The 25000-nt window shown below is 43.8% G+C and overlaps 1 protein-coding gene across 15 annotated transcripts in view; it reads left to right on the top strand.

The window, feature by feature from the left end:
- The window catches only part of LOC105889427 (receptor-type tyrosine-protein phosphatase mu-like), a 133536-nt gene that overhangs the window by 72722 nt on the left and 35814 nt on the right, over nt 1–25000 (top strand). For 4 of the 15 annotated variants that reach the window (XM_031559840.2, XM_031559845.2, XM_042702990.1 and 1 more), the window contains exons 15-23: nt 831–966; nt 4322–4351; nt 13306–13463; nt 14459–14536; nt 15018–15044; nt 18253–18264; nt 19629–19861; nt 21068–21076; nt 24633–24720. In XM_031559840.2, coding sequence (XP_031415700.1) covers nt 831–966; nt 4322–4351; nt 13306–13463; nt 14459–14536; nt 15018–15044; nt 18253–18264; nt 19629–19861; nt 21068–21076; nt 24633–24720 — 771 coding nt within the window. The remainder of the gene's footprint in view (nt 1–830; nt 967–4321; nt 4352–13305; nt 13464–14458; nt 14537–15017; nt 15045–18252; nt 18265–19628; nt 19862–21067; nt 21077–24632; nt 24721–25000) is intronic. The other 11 variants (XM_031559846.2, XM_042702991.1, XM_042702994.1 and 8 more) reach the window with 8 other exon arrangements.

Below are 25000 nucleotides of genomic sequence, written 5' to 3'. Positions count from 1 at the left end.
CACACACACACACACACACACACACACTCACTCAGAAACACACCCACTCTCAGAAAACACACACACACACACACACACACATCTTAGTCTAGAATGGTCAGGAGAGGACCGGCTCAGCAGCTCATTCAGGCTGATTCCATCTCTCCATTTGTCATCGCAGACGTCTGTCGTCATGGGAGCTGGATGCACCTACAGGTGCCTGTTCACAGAACCTGCACATGAGCCCCCTCCGGAGGAAAAGAGAGAGGGAAATGGAGGAAGAGAGAGATAACAAAAAGAGAGAGCAAAAGAGAGAGACAGAGAGATAAATAGACAGAGCAAGATAGAGATAAAAAAGAGAAAGCAAGAGAGAGATAGAACGAGAGAGTTAAAAAGAGAGAGCGAGAGAGAGAGAGAGAATGAGAGAGAGATTAAAATGGACAGAGCAAGAGAGAGAGATAAAAAGAGAGAGCTATAGTGAGTGAGACAGAACAAGAGAGAGAGATAAAAATAGACAGAGCAAGAGAGAGAGACAGGAAGAGAGAGAGAGATCAAAATAGACAGAGCAAGAGAGCGAAAGACAGAGAGAGAGACAGAATGAGAGAGCCTTATGAGTGAAGATAGTTCCTGTGGAGCTTGTGTTAAGCCATGCGTGTCAGTAGTGGGTGTTGAACAGGCTCATAGAGTCTCTCCTGTCTCAGCCAGTCGGATCTGAGACCTGCCTTTGAGGCAGCTACTCTGGTGGAGGTCCATATTGGAACACAGCAGTTCCTCCTGGTGATGAACAGCAGGACTTTTAGACCCTTTAAGCATTGCACAACTTCTCACATTTCACCTTGGGTCACATACAGGTGCGGCCACCCATAAGCCAGATGCTGTTGAACCAGAGAAGCAGACTGACCACACAGTGAAGATTGCTGGGGTCATCGCTGGGATCTTGCTCTTTGTCATCATCTTCCTCGGTGTGGTGCTCCTCATGAAGAAAAGGTAAGGCCAGAAAACGGTCTGGGGATGGAAAAGAAGAGAGACAGAGCGAGAGGAAGAGGGAGGGATGGAGGAAGGGAAGATGAGGTAGAGCAGTGGTTCCCAAACTTTTTACAGTCCCGTACCCCTTCAGACATTCAATCGTTCAGGGCCAGATTTACTAACAGAATTGCACCCCCTCAGGCGTAATTTCTACGGAAATTGCAGGTAAAGACATGGAACCGTATTTACAAACGAGGCGCACTTAGGTAAAATCGCAGATTGCCCGCCGGTGAAGCGGATAGAGGCAAGTTGCGCTTCCCGTCTTATAAATATGCATAAATGGGAGGGTATAAGGGAGGGTGGTTGTTCGCCGCAAAAAGATGGGAGGAGATGTGTAGAGTGCGCCTAATTATATATTCCGTGGTATTTACTAAGACTGCCTGATGAGAGTGTGTCTCTAATTTGCGTGAGAATTCTCTGCCTCATAAAAGCAGGTCTAAACCAGGTCTGTTCCATTTGTAAAGAAACAAGAGGTGTTTTAGCATATCAGCTGCTAAATGAAAACTATGTGCGTGCGAGAAATATCACACAATTCATTTAAATTATACGAACATCAGAAATGTTATTTGTTTAAATGTTATATGTTATGTTATATATCATTTAATATAGGCATATACAAAATTGTCCCACCAGCTAGCTGTTCGGCCAGGTCTTAGCCAGAATCGCCGCTCCATGTAGGGTTTAAAGTTAAAACCGTCTTCTTTGCCTTTTCCCCCTATCGTTCAAGCATATAGAGTACAGTGCTCGACTTCTGCGTAGGAGTAACGCGTATCTATTCAGGAAAAGTACTTGTACCTGAAGTACACTAACTAAACTAAGTAAATTGTAGAGACAGAGCAGCATATTCATTTCACCTTCCAGGTTTCTTTTGACGTTATAGACTCCCGAGCGCAAGCTACCCCCAGTGCCATGGCAACGTCAGTGTATCTGAAAACCTCCGTTTCCCCTGACAACGTAGTGTGGACGGGGTCTAACCAAAAGCTCTAATTCTAATTCTAATTCTAATTCTAACTCATCATCCATGGCGGCAGGAACACGCAGGCCCTTTCTTCCCTATTTTAGCGGCGCGCTAATAAGACTAGAGGGCGCTGATTACGCGACGAGATTCTTGTTTGATAAATACTACGCAAAATGCGGAAACACATTGTGCGCTTAATGCGGTTTGGCAAAGGCGCTGATTACGCTGCTCTCGCAAATGTTAGTAAATGAGGCCCTCAGTGTCTACATTAGCCTAATCAGTGTCTACATTAGCCTATTTATGACGATGTGAGGATGGAAATGCTAGTTGTAGGCTAGATAAGGAATAGTTATATACCTGACATAAGCAGCATCAGCAGCATCTCTATGAAAGTCCAGATGCTCCACAGGACCCCCCCGCCCCCACACACACACACATTCAGCCCCTCCCCCCATGCTACACACACCACCATGAATTCTTCATGAGCAGCTCTGACTTTTAAAAGTCCCTCTGAAAACCTCTGAGTCTCTTCTGAGAGACATCTCTTCAGTGAGTCAGAGTGTGTTTGTGTGTGTGTGTGTGTATGAAGGGCTTATGTGAAGTAGTGGGAAGTTTATGTATGTGTGTGTTTGTCAGCACACATGGACACACACACACTGTGTATGAAGGACTAGTGAGGTGGTGGAGTGTTTTTCGACTCGCTGACGGCCATACATAAAAGGTTTCAAAGGTTGCTCTCTTCTCTGCACTGACCTCCAGTCAGTGGGGCTTTTGGTTGGAGGCTGAACAATGAATAATGAATGTAATTATGTTGATAAGCTCCATTAAAACCCAGTTGGAGAGGAACGGACTGTCATTAAACTTTAATACAGCTGCTCCACTCGTTCCTGCCACCCCTTTGGAAAAGAAAAGCAGATAAGAGTCAGGTAGAAAAAGAGTTAATTAAGTCAGGACCGCTGTAGCTGCTGGCAAGTTCTCCTCTGCCAGTGGTCCTCGCAGCCAGAGGGGACTACTATGGCACACATAACACACAGACTTGCACACACACACATACTTTATGTACACAGATACACACATATTTATTTTATATGCCTACATAGAACTACAGACCACAGAAGGGAGGGATGAGACCTTTACACTCCCGTGGGTATGTGCACACACACACACATACAGAATATAGACTGCAGTAATGAACACACTGCACAGAGGAACCAGGGTGTGCAAACACACTCACACAGGTGAACTTCAGATGTCAGACGTCTTGAGAGCAGAGATGAAAGGGCTTTTTTCCCCTCTTTCTTCTTCCTTCTGTCTGTGTCTGTCTCTCCGGTGTCTTTAATTCAGTGCGTGGGGACTCATAATTCCCAAAGTCTGATTGACAGGTTTGTGTAATTACCGCCATGCACCGTTCCCTTTTAATTGAATTCTCATTCAATATGCCTTAATCAAATGAAAAGGTGTGATTGAATCCGTCGCATCTGTTTGGTTTAATTTGTGGCATTAAATCTGGATCTGGCCATGGTAGAACATACTAATGCCCATGTTACTGCAGAGCAATCTGGCTGCCTACATTATATTACTCTGAGCTATTACTGTCTGAGCTGATAGATGGAAGGATAATGAAATGAGATGATATGAAATGAAAACAGAGATCTTTCTACTGTGTGTGTTTGTTTATGTGTGTGCATGTGTGTGTGTTTGTGTGTGTGTGTGTGTGTGTGTGTGTGTGTGTGTGTCAATAGTTCAATAGTTTAATGTCACAGACACACAGTTGATACACTATCTGTACGGAACTTTCAACAGCGTTTTATGACGTGTTTATGCCAGATGAAGCACTACTGGCCTGTCTGTGGGGGTCATGAAAATATCAGGATTCAGGGTGTGCTGACCATGTGATGTACTTGTCCATTCTAGCCAGGCTTCAGTCATGTCTTTCGCTAAGAAAATACAAGAACATAACCACAGTGTGTCCATGTTTTATGCGAGTGTGTGTGTGACTGAAAAGGCAAAGGGGAGCCCACTGTGCGGCATTAAGCTCTTGACTGTGCCTTACACAAACAGAAGAATGCACGCACACACACACACACACACACACACACACACACACACACACACACACACACACACACACACACACACACACACACAGACACACACACACACAGGTAACACAAGATCAGTGTTACCTCTATCACTCATGTTCTTAGCCATCATATCTGCTTTTGTTCATCTTTTTTTTCCTATTTTTTTCAGAACATTAATATTTTTTCCTTTTTTTTTTTCTTTTTCCCCTCCCCTTGTCATCCCATCCCCCGTCCTCCCTCACTGCCTAAACTCTTCACCATCCCCCCTCGGCAGAAGACACTATCAGTCCTACACTTACTACCTGTAAGTAAAACACTTTGTCCAATCTCACTCTCCATTCTGTGCTGTGGCCGCTGACCCTGGGTCTGATCAAGGTTCGATCTGTCCCAGGTCGGCTGTTCTCTAGGCAGCTATCCTCCTACCGTTAGCATGCATGACAGTTAGCTATGCCATCTGCCCCCTGGCACACAGCAACAGGTAGACTTCTCCCAGCCAAAGAGAAGAAGATGCAGCTATTCAATTTAACATTCATCATTGTAATGAAATATTCTATTCATTATTGATGAGTCTCGATGACAGACCAAGGGTGAGGTATTCTGACAAGAGACAAAAAAATCAATGAAGCTTAATGCACTTTTAACTGGATGTGAATCTGATCCAATGATTTTCTATCAGTAAGTTTCAGTAAGTCTGATTCTGAAAAGCCAGTCAGTCAGTGCACCTTTCTGAAAGGAGACCTTGAAAAGCAGCCAATCATGGAGCAGGTTTTATAGGGCAGTACACACTATAAACAAAAACATTAAGGCTTTGCTGGTAGTTTAATAGACAGGCTAAACAGGCCCAGGTCTAAGATAGAGGGGAGCAGTAGCTGCAGTTTATCCCCCAGCAGGCAACACCAGGCCTGGGTTAAGCATGTTGGCCCTCACCCCCTCTACTCCCCTAGCTTGGTGCCCAGCTCCTGGTGTTTGTAAGTTCCATTCCCTGGATGCTCACCCTCAAAGCATAAACACACCACTCTGCCTCCACTGTCATATCATATCATCTTCCCTACCCGCATGGTATATTTATATTTTATATTTATATAGTTGTTTGCATGACAGCACCCCATGGCAACCTGTATGTTACAAAGGTCACTACAGCAACTAGAATGTAGATGAAACAACTGGTATTTTAGAAGAGGAAATGGGGTGTATTTCAGTGTAGTAAAGACAACAACACAGCAAGAAGTTGATATTTGGGAGATATGTAACCAAGACTCCTAGACCAAGTTCCTCAGCTGGAAAGTGAACATTGCATTTTTCCTTATAACAAAACCCTGTCAGAATGCCTGGTGGAAACCAGAGGTGGGACAAAGTAATTGTTTTGCCAGAGTCTCTAGTCTTGTGTCTTGAGTCTTTAGTCTTGAGTCAAGTACCAAGTCAAGTCAGAGAAGTCCCAAGCAAGTTCCAAGTCATAGATTACCAAGTCCAAAGTAAAGTTCCAGTGTGTAACTTTATGTTTCAAGGCCTAAACAAGTCATTGTGCACTCTTTGACTAATTTAATGTGCTTGCATTTTTGCCAGTTAGTGTGCTAAATCAACACAAATAGTGAATGCCTTTTAAAATGTTCAAATCAACTGTAAAAATGAAAGACTGAATTAACAGCATATTTAAATAGCATATTAGCATATTTGTTATAAACAACATATTTTCGAAATTACATATTTCAAAACTTTCTAAATTAAAACATTTTAAATGACTAACGATAAAGAGCCCTAAGCCTAAGAAAATGTTCTTAATTTTCTCACAGATGAAACAAGTGAGTGAACACTGAATACTGGCTTTGACTTTTGTATCCCAACAGTCATGCTAATAAAGCAACATCGACTGAGTGGGTGAGGTGAATAAATGAGGTTTGTGTGGGTGAATGTTTGAGTGAGCGAAGTGTGTGTGTGGGTGACTGTGTGAGGTGAGTGAGTTGGTTTTACTGTATGGATTTCAGTCATGTAGTGTAGTTCACTTTGCTGGTTCAGTTCTGCTCACCCAAAACACGTTCTGCTGCTGCTGACTGATAAACATCATTTTAAAGATTATCTCCTCTCTGCCATTGCTTTTGTAATAATCTTGTTTGGTTGTAGTAAAAACCTGCAAGAAGCTGCTTCAAAAAGACACACACACACACACACACACACACACACACACACACACACACACACACACACACACAAGGCTATCAACACTTAGACCATGCATTTTACTACTACAATAAAAAAATGCTTGTTAAAAAGCAAGGCAATCTAACGGAAGGAAATTAAGGTAGATACAGACATGTTTGCAACCAATGTTTTAAAATAAGATTGCGTTACCGTAAGTGTGTCGAGAGCTTACATTTTAATCTAGCTAGAGCTAGCTAGACCCATATCACACTAGCTCTTACTATCTTAAGCCATGGTTTACCAAAGACTTACAGATTTTCCTTAAATTATACAGATTTTCTTATGAGATTGCTTTATGGGCGTATACATAAAATCTTACATATTTTTGATTCAGAAGTTTTTGTGTACTATGCGTTTCCATAACAATTAAATAAGGCATGAACACACGAACACACACTACAGTAAATAAAGAACACCAACCAGAACCTTGTTTCCTGCACAATATCCCGTGCAGCGCAAAGCAGTTGATATATATGACATTACTACACAAATAGTTGTACTGAATTTACCAGTCTTCATGCAGCTTTAAGTGTCGAACAAAGTTGGACGTTGTTCCTTCACAACATTAATTTTGGTCCCGCATATATTACATGTGTAGTTTTTTAAACCGAATGCACCGAATGCAACCCAAAGTACCATTTTCTTGCCAATGCCATTTGCTGTGCATGCAACATTATCACGTAGGCTTCGCTGATGTCCTGTGTGGGCAAGAATGTCAGGAAATAGTAGCACACGTTTTTCATGAGATGAATCAGTTTATTATTTTCACCTATGAAATGATGTCAAGTCATTAAAAGTTAAGAATAGAAGAATAGAATAAGAATAGACTTTATTTGTCATTGTGCATTGGATACACAACGAAATTTGTTTGTGCAACCACTAAAAAAAGTGCAGTTGTGCTGGGTGGAGGGTATGAGGGTTGTGTGATTGTTTAGTTCTGTGATGGCCCTGGGGATGAAACTGTTCTGCAGTCTGGAGGTGCGGGCTGTAGTGGCCCGGTAGCGCCTGCCAGAGGGTAGCAGGGTGAAGAGATGGTTTGCGGGGTGAGTCTCATCCTTCAAAATGCCACATGCTCGGCGGAGGCAGCGTGTCCTAAAGATGTCGTCCAGGGGAGGCAGTGAAAGTCCAATTATTCTCTCCGAAGACCTTATGACCTGACTGAGGGATTTCCTGTCCTTGTCTGTGCAGTTGACATACCATGCAGTGATACAGTATGTGAGGACACTTTCAATGCAACAGTGGTAAAAAGACTTAAGCAGCTCGGAAGACAGGTTGTTTCTCTTCAGTATTCTCAAGAAGTAGAGCCGCTGCTGTGCTTTCTTGACTGTGGCGGTTGTGTTAAGGTGTGAAGTCCGAGTGAAGTTTTAAGTCATTGGTATTAAAGTTGAGTTGCAAGTCATTTTTTATTTTGTCAAGTCGCGTCTGGAGTCATCCAAATCATTGATTCTGACTAGAGGCAAAGTCAAGCTACTTGTGTCCACACCTTTGGTCGTTCTAGACCTGTGCAGCACCAGACATGGGCAGGATCCAGTCCAGTTCAGGGTTCAATCCAGTCCAGAGGTTTCTGCTGTTTGGGACAGAATCAAAACAGAGTTCTCTTTAGAACTTCAGAGACAAGCCTGAAGGCATTTAAACAGAGTCGCTTTATTGTCAGGAACCATCACATCCCAAGGTCAGAGTGGAGCTATTTGCTCCATCTTAGAGACACCGACTACCACGGGATTCAGACCTGGCAGCCCATCCGTGTGCTGCTATTTGAGCTGTTATCTGTCGCTATTTGGCAACAAAGCAGAGTATTTGAGGAGGTGACGTGGTGTCCAAATGGCCTTGCAACGTGCTTTCATTGTTTTATTACCCGATCAAAATGGCTTCCTCTTTATGGAAGGCCATGCAGGGAAATTGTAGTGGAGAGTGGAACACAAATCATTTTGGAAAGTCATACAATAGATATATTCTAGATTGCTTTTGGATAAATTAAATAATTAAAAAAATTATCGTTGTTGTGTAAAATGGGATCTATCGTGCCTGACTTGCTGTCATTATTTTGATCATGGTTGTTTTTTATCATTTGTCATGAATTCTGCAGGGCATTTTAACAAGCACATAACAACCATTGTCACAGCCTGCAGGGTTTCTGCCTTCTGAAGTGTTTGCATTTGAATTAGTCCGTCAGTTTTTATTCCTGAAACTGTCAGGCCATTCAGATTTGTGTTCGAAGTCTGATACCACCTTATGACATTTCCAATTGTAAGCAGTTGGAGGGTATACCACAACACAGCATAACAGCTAGAAGGCTTTGGCCACATTTCATGGGTGTCTAATGCAGTGTGAGCTGCTAGGGTGGATTCCAGTCTGAAAGACGTTATTTGGCACGAGGGGGAAAACACAGGACCAGGTTACATGAGGTCATTACAGTCTTCCTGCTGCCAATCAACCAATCATATCGAGCCTTCAACCCTGGAACCCAAGGCAAGACAGGAGCACGGGCTGTCTCCATAGTCCCACGATATCAGCAGAATGTAGTTTTTGTCATGTCATCAATAACAGGGACAGGTAGTAAGCTCCAATTACTAACCCTGTGAATGATTTCTAAAATAGAAGGAGAGAAACGATCTACTCACTATGGAGGCCATCTGATAGAAAGATAAAGACGGGATAGAGAGGGAGAGACAGAGAGAGAGAGATAAAGAGAGTAGGCTTGAAGTTTTCAAGGTTCCCCATGAATTTTACCTTAGTCTGTGTCACCATTTAAACTGCTCTTGTCAAAGAGATCCACATAACACACACACACACACACACACACACACACACACACACACACACACACAAACACTCTCCTTGAGATTGACCTTAGTAAAACGAGATACGAACGAAACGAGAGAAATCTCCTCCCTTTCCCCAGCCCTTGTCCCATCCAGGATGATAAATTACACGACAGCCGTATTTTTTAGTGTTTGCCGGGTGAACAGGAGCAAGAGTGACAGCAGAGGGGCCCTGTTAGAGAGAAAGAGAGGTGGGGGGGGGGGGGGGGGGGGGGGGGGGGGGGGGAGCAGTATCTGCCCACAGCTCAAACACCTTCATTAAAGGCTACAAGCCCAGAGTGGAGCAGCGTGTTGGAATCTCACTAATTGGAACAAGCCAAGCACATTTGTTTCAGTAACGGTGGCAGCATTCTGATGAAGAGGAAATAGAGGGAGGAGGGGCAGGGAGTGATAGAGAGAGATAGAGAGAGAGAGAGAGAGAGGAAGAGAGAGGGAGGGAGAGAGAGATGGAGAGGGAGGAGAAGAGAAGTGGCAGGGAGGTGAGCACCAGAGAGAGAGTAAACGAGGAGCCGGCGATGTCTTGTCTTCTGCTCGGCAGATGCTAACATGACCGTCTGTCACCAAGCTGTCGCCACCTTACTGCACCTACACACACACACACACACACACACACACACACACACACACACACACACACATTTACCCTGTGAATGGGTAACAGCTCTTTTCCTATTCCTATTCCTTATTATCTTTACTCTGCCTTTGGTCTCTCTGATATTGTTCTTCCTCCTTCCTACTCTATGTATCTTACCTCATTTTTGTCATCCTCCACTTTTTCTTCTGTTCTTTTTTCTCATCTTCTATTTTCTCTTTACATACCCCATGTGTGTGTGTGTGTGTATCTGTGTGTGTATGTGTGTGTGTGTGTTTTTGCTACTCAGAGATGAATGGAGACCAGTGGAGTGTTCAAGGTGTTTGTCGTTACTCAGTGTTCAGCATTGGAGTTTGTTTAAGGGACCAGACAGCCTTAACTCACTCTCCCTGTCTTTCTCCCCATCTCTCTCGACTCCCTCCATCTGTTTTTCATATCTCTGTCTTTTTCATTCCTATCCCTCTATCCCTCTATCACTCTTATTGTCTTACCACTTAACTGGAATAATAGTGTAAACAGAGGTGTAGTAATGTGTTTATATGGATTGGGACTCCACCACACCCTTTATTACAGTAGTTTGGTTCCAGGAAGTAAAGGTCATGGCCTACATTTTGACCAGCTGTGCTAAAGAGTCCCACAGTGCTTTTAACAGCTCCAGCTGGACTGCAGGAGAGGTTATAGTGTGTGTGTGTGTGTGTGCATGTGTGCGTTCAGATAGGTGTGACTGTGTCTTAGTAATAGCACACATAGTGACTTACTTTCTGATGTGCACTAATGAAGACGCCTTTGTTTGTTTTAAAGCCTCCAAACCCACATGAGCCCACAAACTGGCCTCATCGCCACAGCAACACGCTGACATACAGCACCTCACCCCGCTGGGCTTTGCTTTATTGATGTGTGTGTGTGTGTGTGTGTGTGTGTGTGTGTGTGTGTGTGTGTGTGTTCCCGATGTTGGTTTTGATGCTGTTGAGGTGAGGGGTCTGTTCTCGTCCACAAACACAGACAGTGTGTTTAACAGGCCTGTGGGCCTTTGTGGATCTGCGGATGCTTTAAAGAGACTAGAGGGAGTTTGGATCAGAGGACAGAGATGGTTGTGTTGCTGGCAACCATGCTGGTGTGTGCAGTAGGATACACAGGAACACACACACACACACACACACACACCACACACACACATGCCGCACGCCACACACATACCACACACAAACCACACACACTCACAGAGGTGAGCATGTCCATGCTATACACATATACTTTCTCTCTCACACACACATACACACACAAAATTATCTAATGATATGTAAACAAATATGCATTAACACAGGAGGTGTACATAAGCGCGCGCACACACACACGTGCACAGGCACACAGCACAGACACAGAGACACACAAGTACACACCACACACACACACGTGCACACACGCACAGACACAGACGTGCACACAAACACAGACGTGCACACACACACACACACACACACACACACACACACACACACACACACACACGTAGACATACAGCAAGGGATAAGGTATATTTGAGTATAGGCAATGTGTATTGGAGCATGTCTAGTTTGGTAAACATAGCTGAAGCCAGGTCCACCATCGCTTGCTCTTTGCTATGGATGTCTGATTGGATATTATTCATCATAATATTTAGCCTGTGGCAGGTGTGTGTGTGTGTGTGAGTGTGTGTGTTTGTGTGTGTGCGTGTGTGAGTGTGTGTGTGTATGTGTGTGTGTGTGTGTGAGGAGGAGTTCTGCTGACAAGGGAACACACACACAAACTGCCTGTCCCACTCACATTCTGTTTCTCCCACACAAACATTATTTCTGTCCAGGGTGTTCATCACATACAAGCCCTGATAGCCACAGGACCCCCCTGACATCAGCTGCCTCCTACCATCTACAGCCTCTCTCAGATATCAGCTGAATTCAGCTCTCAGATACGGCTCAGATACGGCCCAGATACGACAGATATGGCTCAGATGTGGCTTAGATGCAGCTCAGATGCGCCCAGATACGGCTCAAGTGCGGGCCAGATGCGGCTCAGATGTGCCCAGATGCGGCTCAGATGTGGCTCAGATATGGCTCTCTCTGGCCTGGAAACACACTCCTTAGCCCTAGTATTACTTTGTAGGTGTTTCATTTACTGCAGGGACGGATAAGATATTATTCCCTATAATACTTCCCTATTATTCCTAGCCTGTCAATTGAATTTAGCCAAGTATTTAAGTATTTATGCAGGAGAGCACCAAAGTATTTGTGTTTGGCCTCCTCTGCCCTGGAAACACACTCTGTGTTGAAATACGCCCAGATGTGGCCCAGATCCGTCTCAGATGTGGCTCAGATACGGCCTCCTCTGCCCTGGAAACACACTGTGCTGAAATACGCAGCAGCGCTGCACTTAAGCTCACCTGTGGGCCAGGGAGGTAACTGGATATTGTTGCTGTGGAGATTTTAAAATGGAGCGTTGTTGAGAGTGTTGTCATCCATCTTTGACGTTTACGGAGCTCATTCCTTCTTCCCCTTTGGCCTCTTAGTTCTCACTGGACACCATAGCTAAGCAAGTCAAGGGGTAAACAAATGAACAGCTTTAGGTAAATGAAGCGTGTCTCATAAGCGAAGAAATTAAAACACTCCTTCTCAGCGACAGGGGCATTAGGTGGCTAATTTGATAGTGTGTGCGTGCATCTTCATAGGACCCGGTCTGAACCTAGATGTGGAGGTGACTGCATTGATAAGTTATTTACAGTGATGAGGTAGTCGCAACAAAATTAAGTTATTGTAGTTGTGTGTGTGTGTGTGTGTGTGTGTGTGTGTGTGTGTGTGTTTGTCTGGTTCAACACCCCCTCATCTCTCGCTCTCTCTCTCCCTTTCTCTATGCTATTCCCTCTCCATCTAAATTGTTTGTCTAATTTCCTCTCGTTAGAAGGTCTGTGTGTATCGGTCTTCTCCAAACAAAGGCCTTGTCTGACTGATGAGGTGCTGGGGGGTATAGATCCCCTCAATTGAATTAGAGCTCACTCTTCTGCCTCTCACATGACAGATCCGTTTGTTTTTCCTCCTGCTCCACTGAGTCCATACTCACTTTATTACATTGCCACAGTCCCCTAGAGCCACCGCCAACTGCCTCACCAACTCACTGCATGTGTGTGTGGGAGTGGTGGTTGTCTAGTTGTCTACTGATTTGTCTGACTCTTTTACCTCGGTTTGACATTTGTGATTGTCTTAAGTACAGGACTTAAATCTTTAATCCATGAAGTGTTTGATACTTGCAGTCTGCGCTGGGTCAATATAGACACTCCTGCAAACTAAGAAACAAGGACACAGGCCCTTGGCTACTGATTCACAAACCTTTTAAAACTTAGAAACTCATTGGCTTCAAAAATTGTATAGCTTCAATGAAGACTCAGTTGAAAAAAGTAATTGGTTATAATGCAGGTCCGTTTGTGTTTAATTATAATCCCAGTTTAGCCATGTCAATTACACACTCCCCTGTCTCCGGCAATGTTTTGATAATGATGATTCTAGCATTATTATAGTTTTGATTAGACTAATTATAAATGTATTTCCCTATATCATTTGTACTATAATTGTGTGTGTTTTGTTTGTGTGTGTGTGTGTGTGTGTGTGTGTGTGTGCACAGGAAGCTGGCTAAGAAGCGTAAGGAGACCTTGAGCAGCACTCGGCAGGAGATGACCGTGATGGTGAACTCCATGGACAAGAGCTACACAGAGCAGGGCACCAGCTGTGATGATGCTCTCTCCTTTATGGACACACACACCCTCAACACCAACGCCAGAAGTGAGTATCTGGATCATCATGAGTGTGTGTGTGTGTGTCTTTTTTTTTCTGTGGGAGTGTGAGAGCTATCACCTGCTGTGACAAGGCACTTTTTCCATTGATACACACAGGTGTAACGGCAATGGCAGAAGGGAGTATCCTCAATATGTCACACACTTGTGTATGTTAGAGGGAGTGGCAGGTGTTTCTACACACAGTGTCCCCAATGTTAAATTTCAGTTAAACTTCCAGACTGGAAGTGGCAGTAATTAACCACTCTTAAGTCCTATTTAGAGAACACAATGGGCATTTTAAAGTGTTGTTGTGTTAACAGAGCTTCACCTCTCCTGCTCCCTCTGACCTGTGCTGTGGCGGGACTGGGGTCTGGATGTAGCGTTAGACTGGTCATGCTAATCTGACAGATAGTAATTGGCAGTGATTACCCACTCATAACACCCTGTTTTAAGTACTCTTTAGACAACACAATTGGCAGTTTTAAGTGTTATTGTTTTAACAGAGCTTCACCTCTCCTGCCCCCTCTGATCTTTAAACACTCCCTAAGACTCCCAGCCCTGTGGTCTGGATGTAGCATTAGCCTGATCGCTCGTCTCTGGAGCCTCAGGGTTGTTCACTCTACCCAGCAAACCCCCCTCTGGTCTGGGACAAGCAAACAGCTTTGCTCCCAGGGCCTGACTGTGACCCCTCTAATCCTCTTTTAAAGTGACCTGCAGTAAGACACCCAAACCCCCCCCACCCCAAACACACCCTTCCCAAAACGTGCCTCAGTGTCCCCTCTCACATGTAACCTTAATTAGATGTCTGCCAGGGAGCATGGCACACCTCTTGCTTAACCCCCACTAAAACTCTAGCTATGGACACACTCACATATTTACGTCATGCGTGACTACTCCATTAAGACACAGTTTTGTGTGATGTGGGTTCCAATATTACTCTATGCCCCACTCTGAACTGCAATATTCTAGAACGTGACCTCATGTGCTATGTGTATGTCTTAGCAGCTGTGTCATCACCATCCTCTTGCACTGTGAAGAGCAACACACTCAGCAAAACACTACCCAAGTCCTATTACCCAGGTAACACACACACGCACACACGCACACACGCACACACACACATCCACACACGCTCCCACATACACATGCACACACACCCCCACACACACACACACATCCACACACGCTCCCACATACACCTGCACCCACACACACACCCACACACACACACACATCCACACACGCTCCCACATACACATGCACACACACACCCACACACACGCACACATATCCACACACGCTCCCACATACACCTGCACCCACACACGCACACACACACCTCCACACATACACACACACTCAGTCTTATACACATACTGAGACATACACACATATATACACACAAGCATTCTCAGAGAACACCACCAACTCTCTCCCTAGCTAGACATACAAACATATGCCAAATGCATATACACATAAGTAAAACATTGTTGAATATATCTCCTCTCATTTTGTGTTTTCTCTTTCTCTGTGTTTTCTCTTGTGTGTTCTCCCCTGGCAGACCCACTGGTCCCAACGGCCATCCTAGGTAAGAGCCTTCATTTTCTGTTCTCTTCTTTCTTCTGTCTGTAGCTGTCCATAGTCCTGCCCACACACATATCTTCACACACATATTCCATATGTTATAAAAACATATTCACAGCTTCCGATTCAGTGGCGTAACGTAGTAACGACGGGCCCAGGTGCAAGATATTATGACGGGCCCCCCTATTGAACGCAAAAAAAATTTAAAAATAAAAAAAAAACGCAACCGCGTCTCAAAAAAACGCTAATCAAAGGTGTTTGTTATCGATATAAATAGTGTTTCATTAATCAACCTTACTTATTTCAGAAGCGATGAGTGTGTACACAATGAACTAAGTCTTGTTTGACTCTCAGCAGGAACATGTCTTACCGTAAAAATAGTTAGAAAGTAATAATAATAGCGACCACTATTTACCCAACTTGTAGCCTAGTAATCCTGCCCTACCATAATGTATGTAGGCTATAACTTGTCTTGAAATGTATATCTATCACAATACCCGTAAGTTACCTGTTGCATGGTTGCTGACACACCACTGAGGGCAGAAGCAGCGATGCTGATCCCTGCTGACTCCGTGGGCTCGCGACTAGTTAAAAAGCCGAATTGGTTTAACTATAGCGTATTGTATTGTCACATGATCAAATAGAGACTTGACATTGGACAACATACATATTACCCAGCAATCATCATTGCTAATCACAAAAATACTAAAGAAAATAAGAACTTATTCATTTCATTGAATAGTTTTTTTTATAGTTTCTATAGTGTATGTAGGATAAGCATATGATTTTGTTATAAATTGCTACTTTTCCCCCCAAAATAATAACAAACATAACTGAAATAAGTTTGCCTTTTCAAGTGTATATATAGCATTTTACACTATATCCTTGATATGAACAGCGCGTATTTAAATATAAGCATATCCGAGAAAATTTGACGCTATACTAAGGTAGGGCCCGTCGAGCAACGCCTGTCGGTGTACTTGGAAAGGGGGGGCCCGTCGGGTGGCGCGTGTAAATCTTTGGGCCCGGCTAGTTACGCCCCTGATCCAATTACCCACCACACACACACACGCATGCACAAACAAACTTTAGGCAAAGGCGGGTGCCTGGTGTTTGGTGCTTCTAGTGTTTGTGGTTTTGGTTGGTGGTTTTCTTTCATCTCCATAAACTGCCTGCTGCTCCCCCCCCCTTCTCTCCCTCTCCTCTCAGTCCTTTTCATCACACACACACACACACACACACACACACACACACACACACACACACACACACACACACACACACACACACACACACACACACACACACACACATTTACAATCACAAACATTTCTAACACATAGACAGACATGCATGTACCCCCTCCCTACACACACACATACAGTCGTCATATGCACACATAGCATCACAAATACAGACACACACACACACACACACACAATCAGCTTTTGGCTGCCTTCACTCCATCCCAACCGCATTTCGTGTTGAGTGTGTGATGTCACATCCTGTCTGACAACCCATGTGCATGTGGACAGGATATGGGGAGAGTGGGTGAGGCCTCTCTATTGCCATGGTAACCAGTAGCCCTCTCATCCTTGTTGATACATGATACTAAAAATCCCAAAATCCAAATAGTCCAATGAGTTTGATTGAACCTTCGATATTAAAACAGTACTGCCACTGCTCTGAATGTTTATGTGTGTGTGTGTGTGTGTGTGTGTGTGTGTGTGTGTGTGTGTGTGTGTGTGTGTGTGTGTGTGTGTGTGTGTGTGTGTGTGTGTGTGTGTGTGTGAAAGAGAGAGAATGAGAGATTGAGAGTTTTGTTTGGCATTTATTTGTGATTGTTAGCTTTAGCAAACCAAAAGGTACACCCCACCCCACTTGTTCCTCCTTCCTGATCCCCTCCTGTCTCTGCACCCCCCCACCACCCCATTTCATCCCCACTGTAGCTCCTCCTAACCCCCCCACCCACCTCACCCACCCCCACCGCCCTTTCTCCACTAAACTACCCCCCTCTTAATGATGCAGCTGCTACTGGCCAACTCCCAATGACTCCCTTGCTTTCTCTGTTCCCTTTGGGTTCTTTTTTTCCATCCATTTTTTGTTGCTGTTTTTTAACATTGTTACCTCTTTCCCCATATGATGAAACAGAATAATAAAACCATTAAGTCCAGTCCCCCAGCTCCATCCCTTGTTTATTGGAGCTGTTTGCTCTTCAGACACACTTCTGCTAAAAGCCCCGAAGAGCTGTTTTCTTGTTAGGACACAAACACAGAACTCAACCAGAGTGAAACGCATGGAGGCCCATTAACTATGCATGATTTCAGGCCTGCTTTAGCATTAGTGCAGTGGAGGCTGTACCAAGCTACCAGTAGAGGGCTGATGCCCCGAAGTAAATGCACACACATACTGCCCCCAACCTCCTGCTATAATATCACACAAACTCACAAAGCAGACACAGAAGCCCACATTCCTTTGACAGGTCTACAAATCTAAACACTAGAAGCAGACACAGGCACTTCATGACAGATTTCATAATATAAAAATCAATCTTTGCCTAGTTCTTTTTTGTTTCATACTTTACATCCTCTTTTGGTTTCGTGCCTTACTGTGTGGTCACTCACTGCTGTGGCCTGTGTAGTAATCACAGCATCACAGCATCTTCATCATGTCCACACTAAGCTATCCTGATGGCTGTAGTGATTCCCTGAAGATCTGTAGCTGTTTGTGGGCTGGAATTGGCTCTGATCAGTCGGCTTATGTCTGGGAGAGCAACAGCAGCAGCTTGCGGCAGTTTTCTGTAGAGATGATAGTGACTCTTCAGACATGACTTACAGACACAGTACTTGCTTGTGTACACTAATTCATGCGTGCAGGCATACACACACATGCACACACACACACACACACACACACACACACACACTGTATGAAGTAGAGTTAGCATTAGCTCCTCTGTTTAAGGTGTATCTGGTGGTAATGTTGCTTATACCCTGTCTTCTTTATCTCTCCTCTCTCTGTCTTTCTCCCTCTCTTTCATCTCTCTCTCCTTCTGTTTCTCTTTTACCTCTCTCACTCTTTTTCTGGTCTTTCTGTCTCTCTGCCTCTGTTTCTTCTTCTGTCTATCTCTCTTTCTCCCTCTCTCTACCTTTCTCCCTCTCTCTGTCTTTCTCCTCCCTGCCCTTTTGACCTCTAATGTATCTCCTATAAAGTGCCCATTAATGGTAAGTTTGGCCAAGTCTGTCTGCTCTTGGGGTTTTTGGGTGGTCTGGGAGGTAGACTTCTTCATTTTCCTGAGGGAGGCGTTCCTTCCATCTGGGGGCGGTCCTGCTTGTCATGTGCATGGCAGTGGATGTGATGTCATCTCACCATGATGCTCTTGTGTGGCATGACTCCATGATGCCCCCCCCCCATCCTGACCCTCCCCCCCCCCATCATGGCTTCACAGGCTCCCACCCCACATATGACGCACATCGTCTCTGTCTCCGTTCTAACCAGCATCTCATTTTATTAGTTAGCACTTTTGTGATTTACATTGATCTGAGATGGGTTTCCTTGTGTTTGTGTTTGGTTGGGTTCCTGTTGCCAGGTGATTTGACTGTAATGATTTCTCTACTTCGATGATTTCATCACTATAGTGGACATCACTACTGGTTACTATTTGGCCTTGGCATCCCACCACATACCATGTGTCACTTCTTCAGTCATGAGTCTCTCTCTCCCTCCCTCTCTCTCTCTCTCTCCCTCCCTCTGTCTGTCTCTCTCACTCTCTCTCTCTCTCTCCCTCACTCTCTCCCTTTCACTGTCTCTCTCACTCTCTCTGTAAAATGTATTTAAAATGACAAACATTTCTACACTGATTCATTCACAGATCTAGGACCAGTCGGGTCAGGAAGCTCTGAATGAATCAGTGTCTGATTAGGGCCAGATCTGTTTCAAAGAGGTTCCTGCTTTGTGAAATGATGAAGTGATCTTATCATTGCAAGACCTTAGTCTGAGTGGTGAGACAGAGCAGAGCCATCCAGCCTGGTGCCCCTGGTCTCTCTTCTTCATGCTCTCTCCTCTCACACACTGGTCTCTCTTCTTCATTCTCTCTCCTCTTACACACATGCACCGTGTCATGTTCCTGTCACCCCATCACCCGCCTGAGAGGACGCGTCACATCATCACACGTCTGTGTTTTCTCACTGAGAATGCTTTGTCAGGAAATACACTCTAGATCACGGCAGTATAGCATTTATCATATTTTAAAGGAATTGGCTCATGGCAAAAATTTGAAAATTGTACTTTTGATTTGTAATATTGAATTTTACATTTTTGTAGAATTTACCAAGTAGGTGTTAACCTGACACTGAGCAGAGCCAGTGAGAGTCCAGATAGTAGCTGAGTGTGGTACTGATCCAGCCCTGATAAGGTGGATATCCACTCCATCTGGGCCAGAACTGGGCCGGGTCCAAAACACACCCAGCTGTTATCTGGGAGAATGGCAAACCTGAAATGTGTGAAGTTGTCAGTGTTGTGATATGGCTGTTGTTCTATCTCCAGTGGTAACCGTCCTCTCCCCCGACTCATTCCCTCCCTCTGACAGACGAGAGCCAGACGATGGGCAGTGACACCAGTAGCCTGGTGCAGTCGCATTCGCACTCGCTGACACACACCTTTAAGAAGCAGCGTGAGCGCGACCGCGATCGGGACGGATCGGTGGAGGGCGTCTCTTACCAGACAGGCCAGCTGCACCCTGCCATCCGCGTGGCCGACCTCCTGCAGCACATCACCCAGATGAAGTGCTCCGAAGGATACGGCTTCAAGGAGGAGTACGAGGTACGAGGCTGCTCTCTCTCTCTCTCTATCTCACTCACTCATTCATTATCTCTCTCTGTGACTGCTCTCTCTCCCTCTATCTGTGAAAGTTCTCTCTCACTCTCTTTGGCCCCCCCACATGTGCATTATTTATTATCAACTCTTCTCACTTCTTTGTGTTCTCTCAAAGAGACACTGTCTTTCTAGATTTGGTGCTGGCTATAGAATCTCTACTGTGTCATGCTTTATGTAGCTTCATAATAATTATTATTTTAGTTTTTTCATGTTTCTTCTCCCATCTTTACTCTACCCCACACCCCATTATTAAAATGGAACTATTTGTCATTTTCCTTTCTTTCTTCTCTTCATTGCTTTCATTATTCTTTTATATTCATTTCACTTTATCCTTGCTAGTTCATGCCAATTTGTTTACGTGTTCATTTTTATTTCCTGCATCACATTTCTATTGTCAAAGTTTTGTACTTTTTTCCCCCACAAATACTCACATCCCCATAAACACTTCTGTCCCCATAAACACTCCTGTCCCCATAAACACTCCTGTCCCCACAAATACTCACATCCCCACAAATACTCACATCCCCATAAACACTCCTGTCCCCATAAACACTCCTGTCCCCACAAATACTCACATCCCCATAAACACTCCTGTCCCCATAATCACTCATGTCCCCACAAATACTCACATCCCCACAAATACTCACATCCCCACAAACACTCATGTCCCCATAAACACTCCTGTCCCCATAAACACTCCTGTCCCCACAAATACTCACATCCCCATAAACACTCCTGTCCCCATAAACACTCCTGTCCCCACAAATACTCACATCCCCACAAACACTCATGTCCCCATAAACACTCCTGTCCCCATAAACACTCACATCCCCACAAACACTCAAGTCCCCACAAGTACATCCCAAAACTCACATCTCATTTACTTACCCCTGTCCCAACAAATGTTTTACTGTTAAAAGAAAGTTCACAAGACCTCTATATGCCTGCTTACTCTAATGAGACACATCACCATAAGTTCCCTGAAGACCTGTTTGATAAATTAAGAGTATACATGATTAGGAATATGCTAAGCCAAACTAACTTCATGAAGCCTTTACAATGAAGCTAGCCCTGTTAGCACAAAAACTCTGTCACTTATACTTGATATCTCTCTCTGATCCATGCTTATTCTGTACCTTAACTTGGGATCAGATTAACGAGGTAAGCCTACACTTTCCAATCATTTGTACAATTTTATTTTTATTTTTTAATGCATTTTTCTTCAGTAGAGTATGTTCAGTAGCTATACTATAACACCGTAGACACTATCTTGCAAGTTGATGTTTTAAATAATGCATTAGATCTGTTATTTGTGCTTGTCTGTGATGAACTTTTATTTTGGAAATCCCCACCAGTGTATTAAACTGTATGTTTAGATGTGCTTAAAGGGAAGAAAGAATGCACAGGGTCAGATGAAAACACAGTTCATGAGGTGTTTTGAGGGAGTGTGCTTTTGAGGTGGCCATTGGTCTTATGAATTAATGCTTCAGACCCTGGGCTCTGTAACACACCTTGAGACAATTGTATTGTTTTGGCGCTATATAAGTAAAATTTAATTTAATTTATGTGATTGTAGTGGGCTTACCTCTCCGGGACTCTCCCATGTAACACATTGGAGCCACAGATAGTAAAACACTAAAATCCTAAAGTCCAGAACATGGCAAAGAAGTCCCCTTCAGCCTTAAGGCTGAGATGGGGTTAGATTCAGGCACTTTTGGAGTTCTGTAATATTTTTGAAAATTTAAGCAACTTTAAATAAATATTCCAACGTCACATTTATTTGTTTTAATTCCACACCCCACTCACCAGCCAGGTAGCCCTTTTATGGCCCAGCAACAAATCAGGCAACTACCTGCACCTCTCCACAAGCTCCACCCTTCCAGACAGACTGAGACAGATAAAAATCAGGCAGGGTTGTAACAGTGTTTACACTGTCCTACTGGTGCTGTGACTGAGAAATGTGAATACCTGAACATTGCACTTATTTGAGGTACTTTTCAATCAGGAATTTTATTTTTCAGTGTACTAATTGGAAGGAAAAGTTTTCTTGCAATGATATTATCGCGTTGGCGTGATAATGTGGTGCAAAGATTACATTTGAGATTCCAGACAAAATTGATTTCCTTTTACTCTGGGCCGGTGAGTGGTGTGTGTGTGTGTTTGTTTGTTTGTTTGTTTGTTTGTTTGTTTGTTTAGTGGATGCGAGTCTAAACACAAATTACAGCAGCACACTGATGATATCTTTTTATCTGCACATGTCAGTGATCTGCACTGTGGTGTGTGTGTGTGTGTGTGTGTGTGTGTGTGTGTGTGTGTGTGTGGTGTGAATATGGGCACAGTAATTGTCCGTTGGCCACTACTCTCATATGGCTCTGTTACTGATTTATTACAGTGTTTTGACACATCTTCAAATGTGAGCGTTTATACTGTAAATTTGGCATTTGTTTGTGTCAGTTTGTTAACTCAGTTAGCATTGAGTCTGCTTCTTTATCTGTGCAGAAATTAATATTCATGATTTTAGGGGTGAATTGAAGACTATAACTGTGGACACGAGCCAAACAAGCCTTTTTTCTTCAAAGAGGACCAGCACAGAATAATCATGAGTAATGCATTAATTATGACCCTTATTCTCTTGTTTTTTAGCCTCTCTCCACCTCTTAAATGAAGCTAATTTTAAGAACACTATTCCACGCTATAGTGTTTTTTATCGTGATTTCTTTTAATGTTCTTCTTTCTGTTTTCTTTTTTCTTGTTTTCATTATTAATTTTTTTTGTTGCCATCTTTCCATTTTTCTTGTTTTGCTTTTTCTTCAAACATGGTTTCTCTCTCTCTCTCTTCTTTCTCTCTCTCTCTCTCTGTCTGTTTGTGTGAACAGCAGTGGCTGAGGGTAGATGGCTTTCACTATTCTCCATCCTCAGCTTTAATGGCTTTCATTGATGTGCAGCCTTCAGTTCCCAAAGCCCTTTCCTCTGCTTTTCTTTCCTTTTCACCGCTGTCTTTTCTTTTTCTTTTTACTTTTGCTGAAGAAAATCGGTTTCCACACAGTGGAATGTGAATTTATTTAAAGTCAGGAAAGTAAGTATCATCCTGACAGTCAAATGTCAAATGAAAAGAAATCTCAAAGAGAGAGAGGGATAGAGAGAGAGACAGAGAGAACATTTAAATTTGAGAAAGGAGGTGGAAATGGATTTTTAGTGCACATTTCCTCTACACCACTGTATGCCACTGAAACTGAGTGTGTGAGAGTGTGTGACAGTGTGTGTCAATTCCAAAATGCAAGACAGAGCAACAGAATGTTTAAGTAAAGCAGTGTATCGGGATGATATAAGGAGAAAAAGAGGAAGATAGAGAAAAAGAGGAGATGCCCTTCATAAAGTTCTGTAGCCTTGCCGTCTCACATTGACAGGAGATAAGAGAGCTGCGTCTGCGATGAGGCCAGAGCTAATCCAGTCATGAGACACTTTTCGATCTCTGTCAGAGGATTAAAACACACTATACACTAATAACATACCCACACACACACACAGACACACTCTTTCAATCTCTCTCATATAAGCTCTCTCACACACACATGTGCACGCAGTCCTTTTGTTGTTACTACTGTCTCTGTCACTCACACACTCATTTCCCTTAATCTCACAGATTCATTTAACTTCATTGCATAATAATTATAAATGCAAGCTCTATATGTGTCTGCCCTTGTCACACACACACACACACATTGAACAAACCCTTTTACTGTATATGTGCAGTTCGCTCTCTCTTTGTCCCTTCTTACCGATATGTTTCCATCCATTTCCTGTCTCTCTCATCTTTGTGTATGTGTGTGTGTGTGTGTGTGTGTGTGTGTGTGTGTGTGTGTGTCTGTGTCTAAGAGCCATCTGAAATCTGTGCTGCTAATTTGTCTTAATAGAGCCTACTGTGTGGCTGGTGCAGCAGAGCTGATGAATATTACATGAGAGTGACGGGCACCAGTGAGTTTGATGCCTGTGATTAAACCAGACCTCCATTGTTCCTCTCATTGACATCCAACAACACAGTCTAATCCAGACAGCAGAAGAATGTGGTATACATCACCACCTGCATAGTCAGCCTCTGCAGACTACATTACCCACAATCCTCAGAGTTGGGACGGGTCCTGTGGAAGATGATAGACAGCACTGGTGGGAAGTGGAGATGCAGTCCAGGTGTACAATATTACCTGCATAGTCAGCATCTAATACTACAGTACCCACAATCCTCCAGTGATTCCTGTAGGTTAATGTGAGCTAAATCTTTCTTCCCTCTCCAGTCTGACAGGTATTTATGATTACCCTGCCGTCTACAGACAGACTATGTACAGGAACCAACTGTGATATCTGCATTTCCCATGGGGATGTTTTTTAATGTGACATATAAGTCAGGAGCTGTGGGGAGGTTGTTGTTGTGACTCGTGACATTGGTGGGTCCTGTGGGCCGACATGGGATGCTGATGTGAAGACTTTTCCTCAAACCCCCTCTGTGCCTCCTCTCAAGAAAGACAAGATTCTGTCCTTTAATGTTTCCTTCATATCTTTTTATGAAGTTGACATGACATTTATTTTTCATCTCTTCTCCCCATGCTATCGCTCCCTTTCTGTCTGTGTCTCTCTCTCTCTCTCCCTCCCTCTCTCTCTTCTCTCTCTCTCTCTCTCTCTCTCTCTCTCTCTGTCTCTCTCTTTCTCTCTTGTGTTTCAGAGCTTCTTTGAAGGACAGTCCGCTCCATGGGATTCCGCAAAGAAAGATGAGAATCGGATGAAGAATCGCTATGGAAACATCATTGCATGTGTGTATTTTAAAACTGCCTGCTGTGCCTCCCTCTCCTTAAAATTCTCTGCATGTGTGTGCTCTCTCACACGCACACACACACTCAAGTGCACACACACGCACGCACACACATATGCGCACAAACACACACGCGTGCACACACAAGTGCGCACACACACACACACACACACACACACACACACACACACACACACAAACACACGCATGCACAGAAATGTTGTCAGTGTAAATTATTTAGAGCCACCAACAGATACATGCATTTACTTAACAGTTGTGCA

Source organism: Clupea harengus, chromosome 22 (assembly GCF_900700415.2).
Source record: "Clupea harengus chromosome 22, Ch_v2.0.2, whole genome shotgun sequence".
Taxonomy (NCBI): Eukaryota; Metazoa; Chordata; class Actinopteri; order Clupeiformes; family Clupeidae; genus Clupea; species Clupea harengus.
The sequence above is the reverse complement of the archived record's forward strand: the minus strand, read 5'-3'. Positions and strand labels throughout refer to the sequence as shown.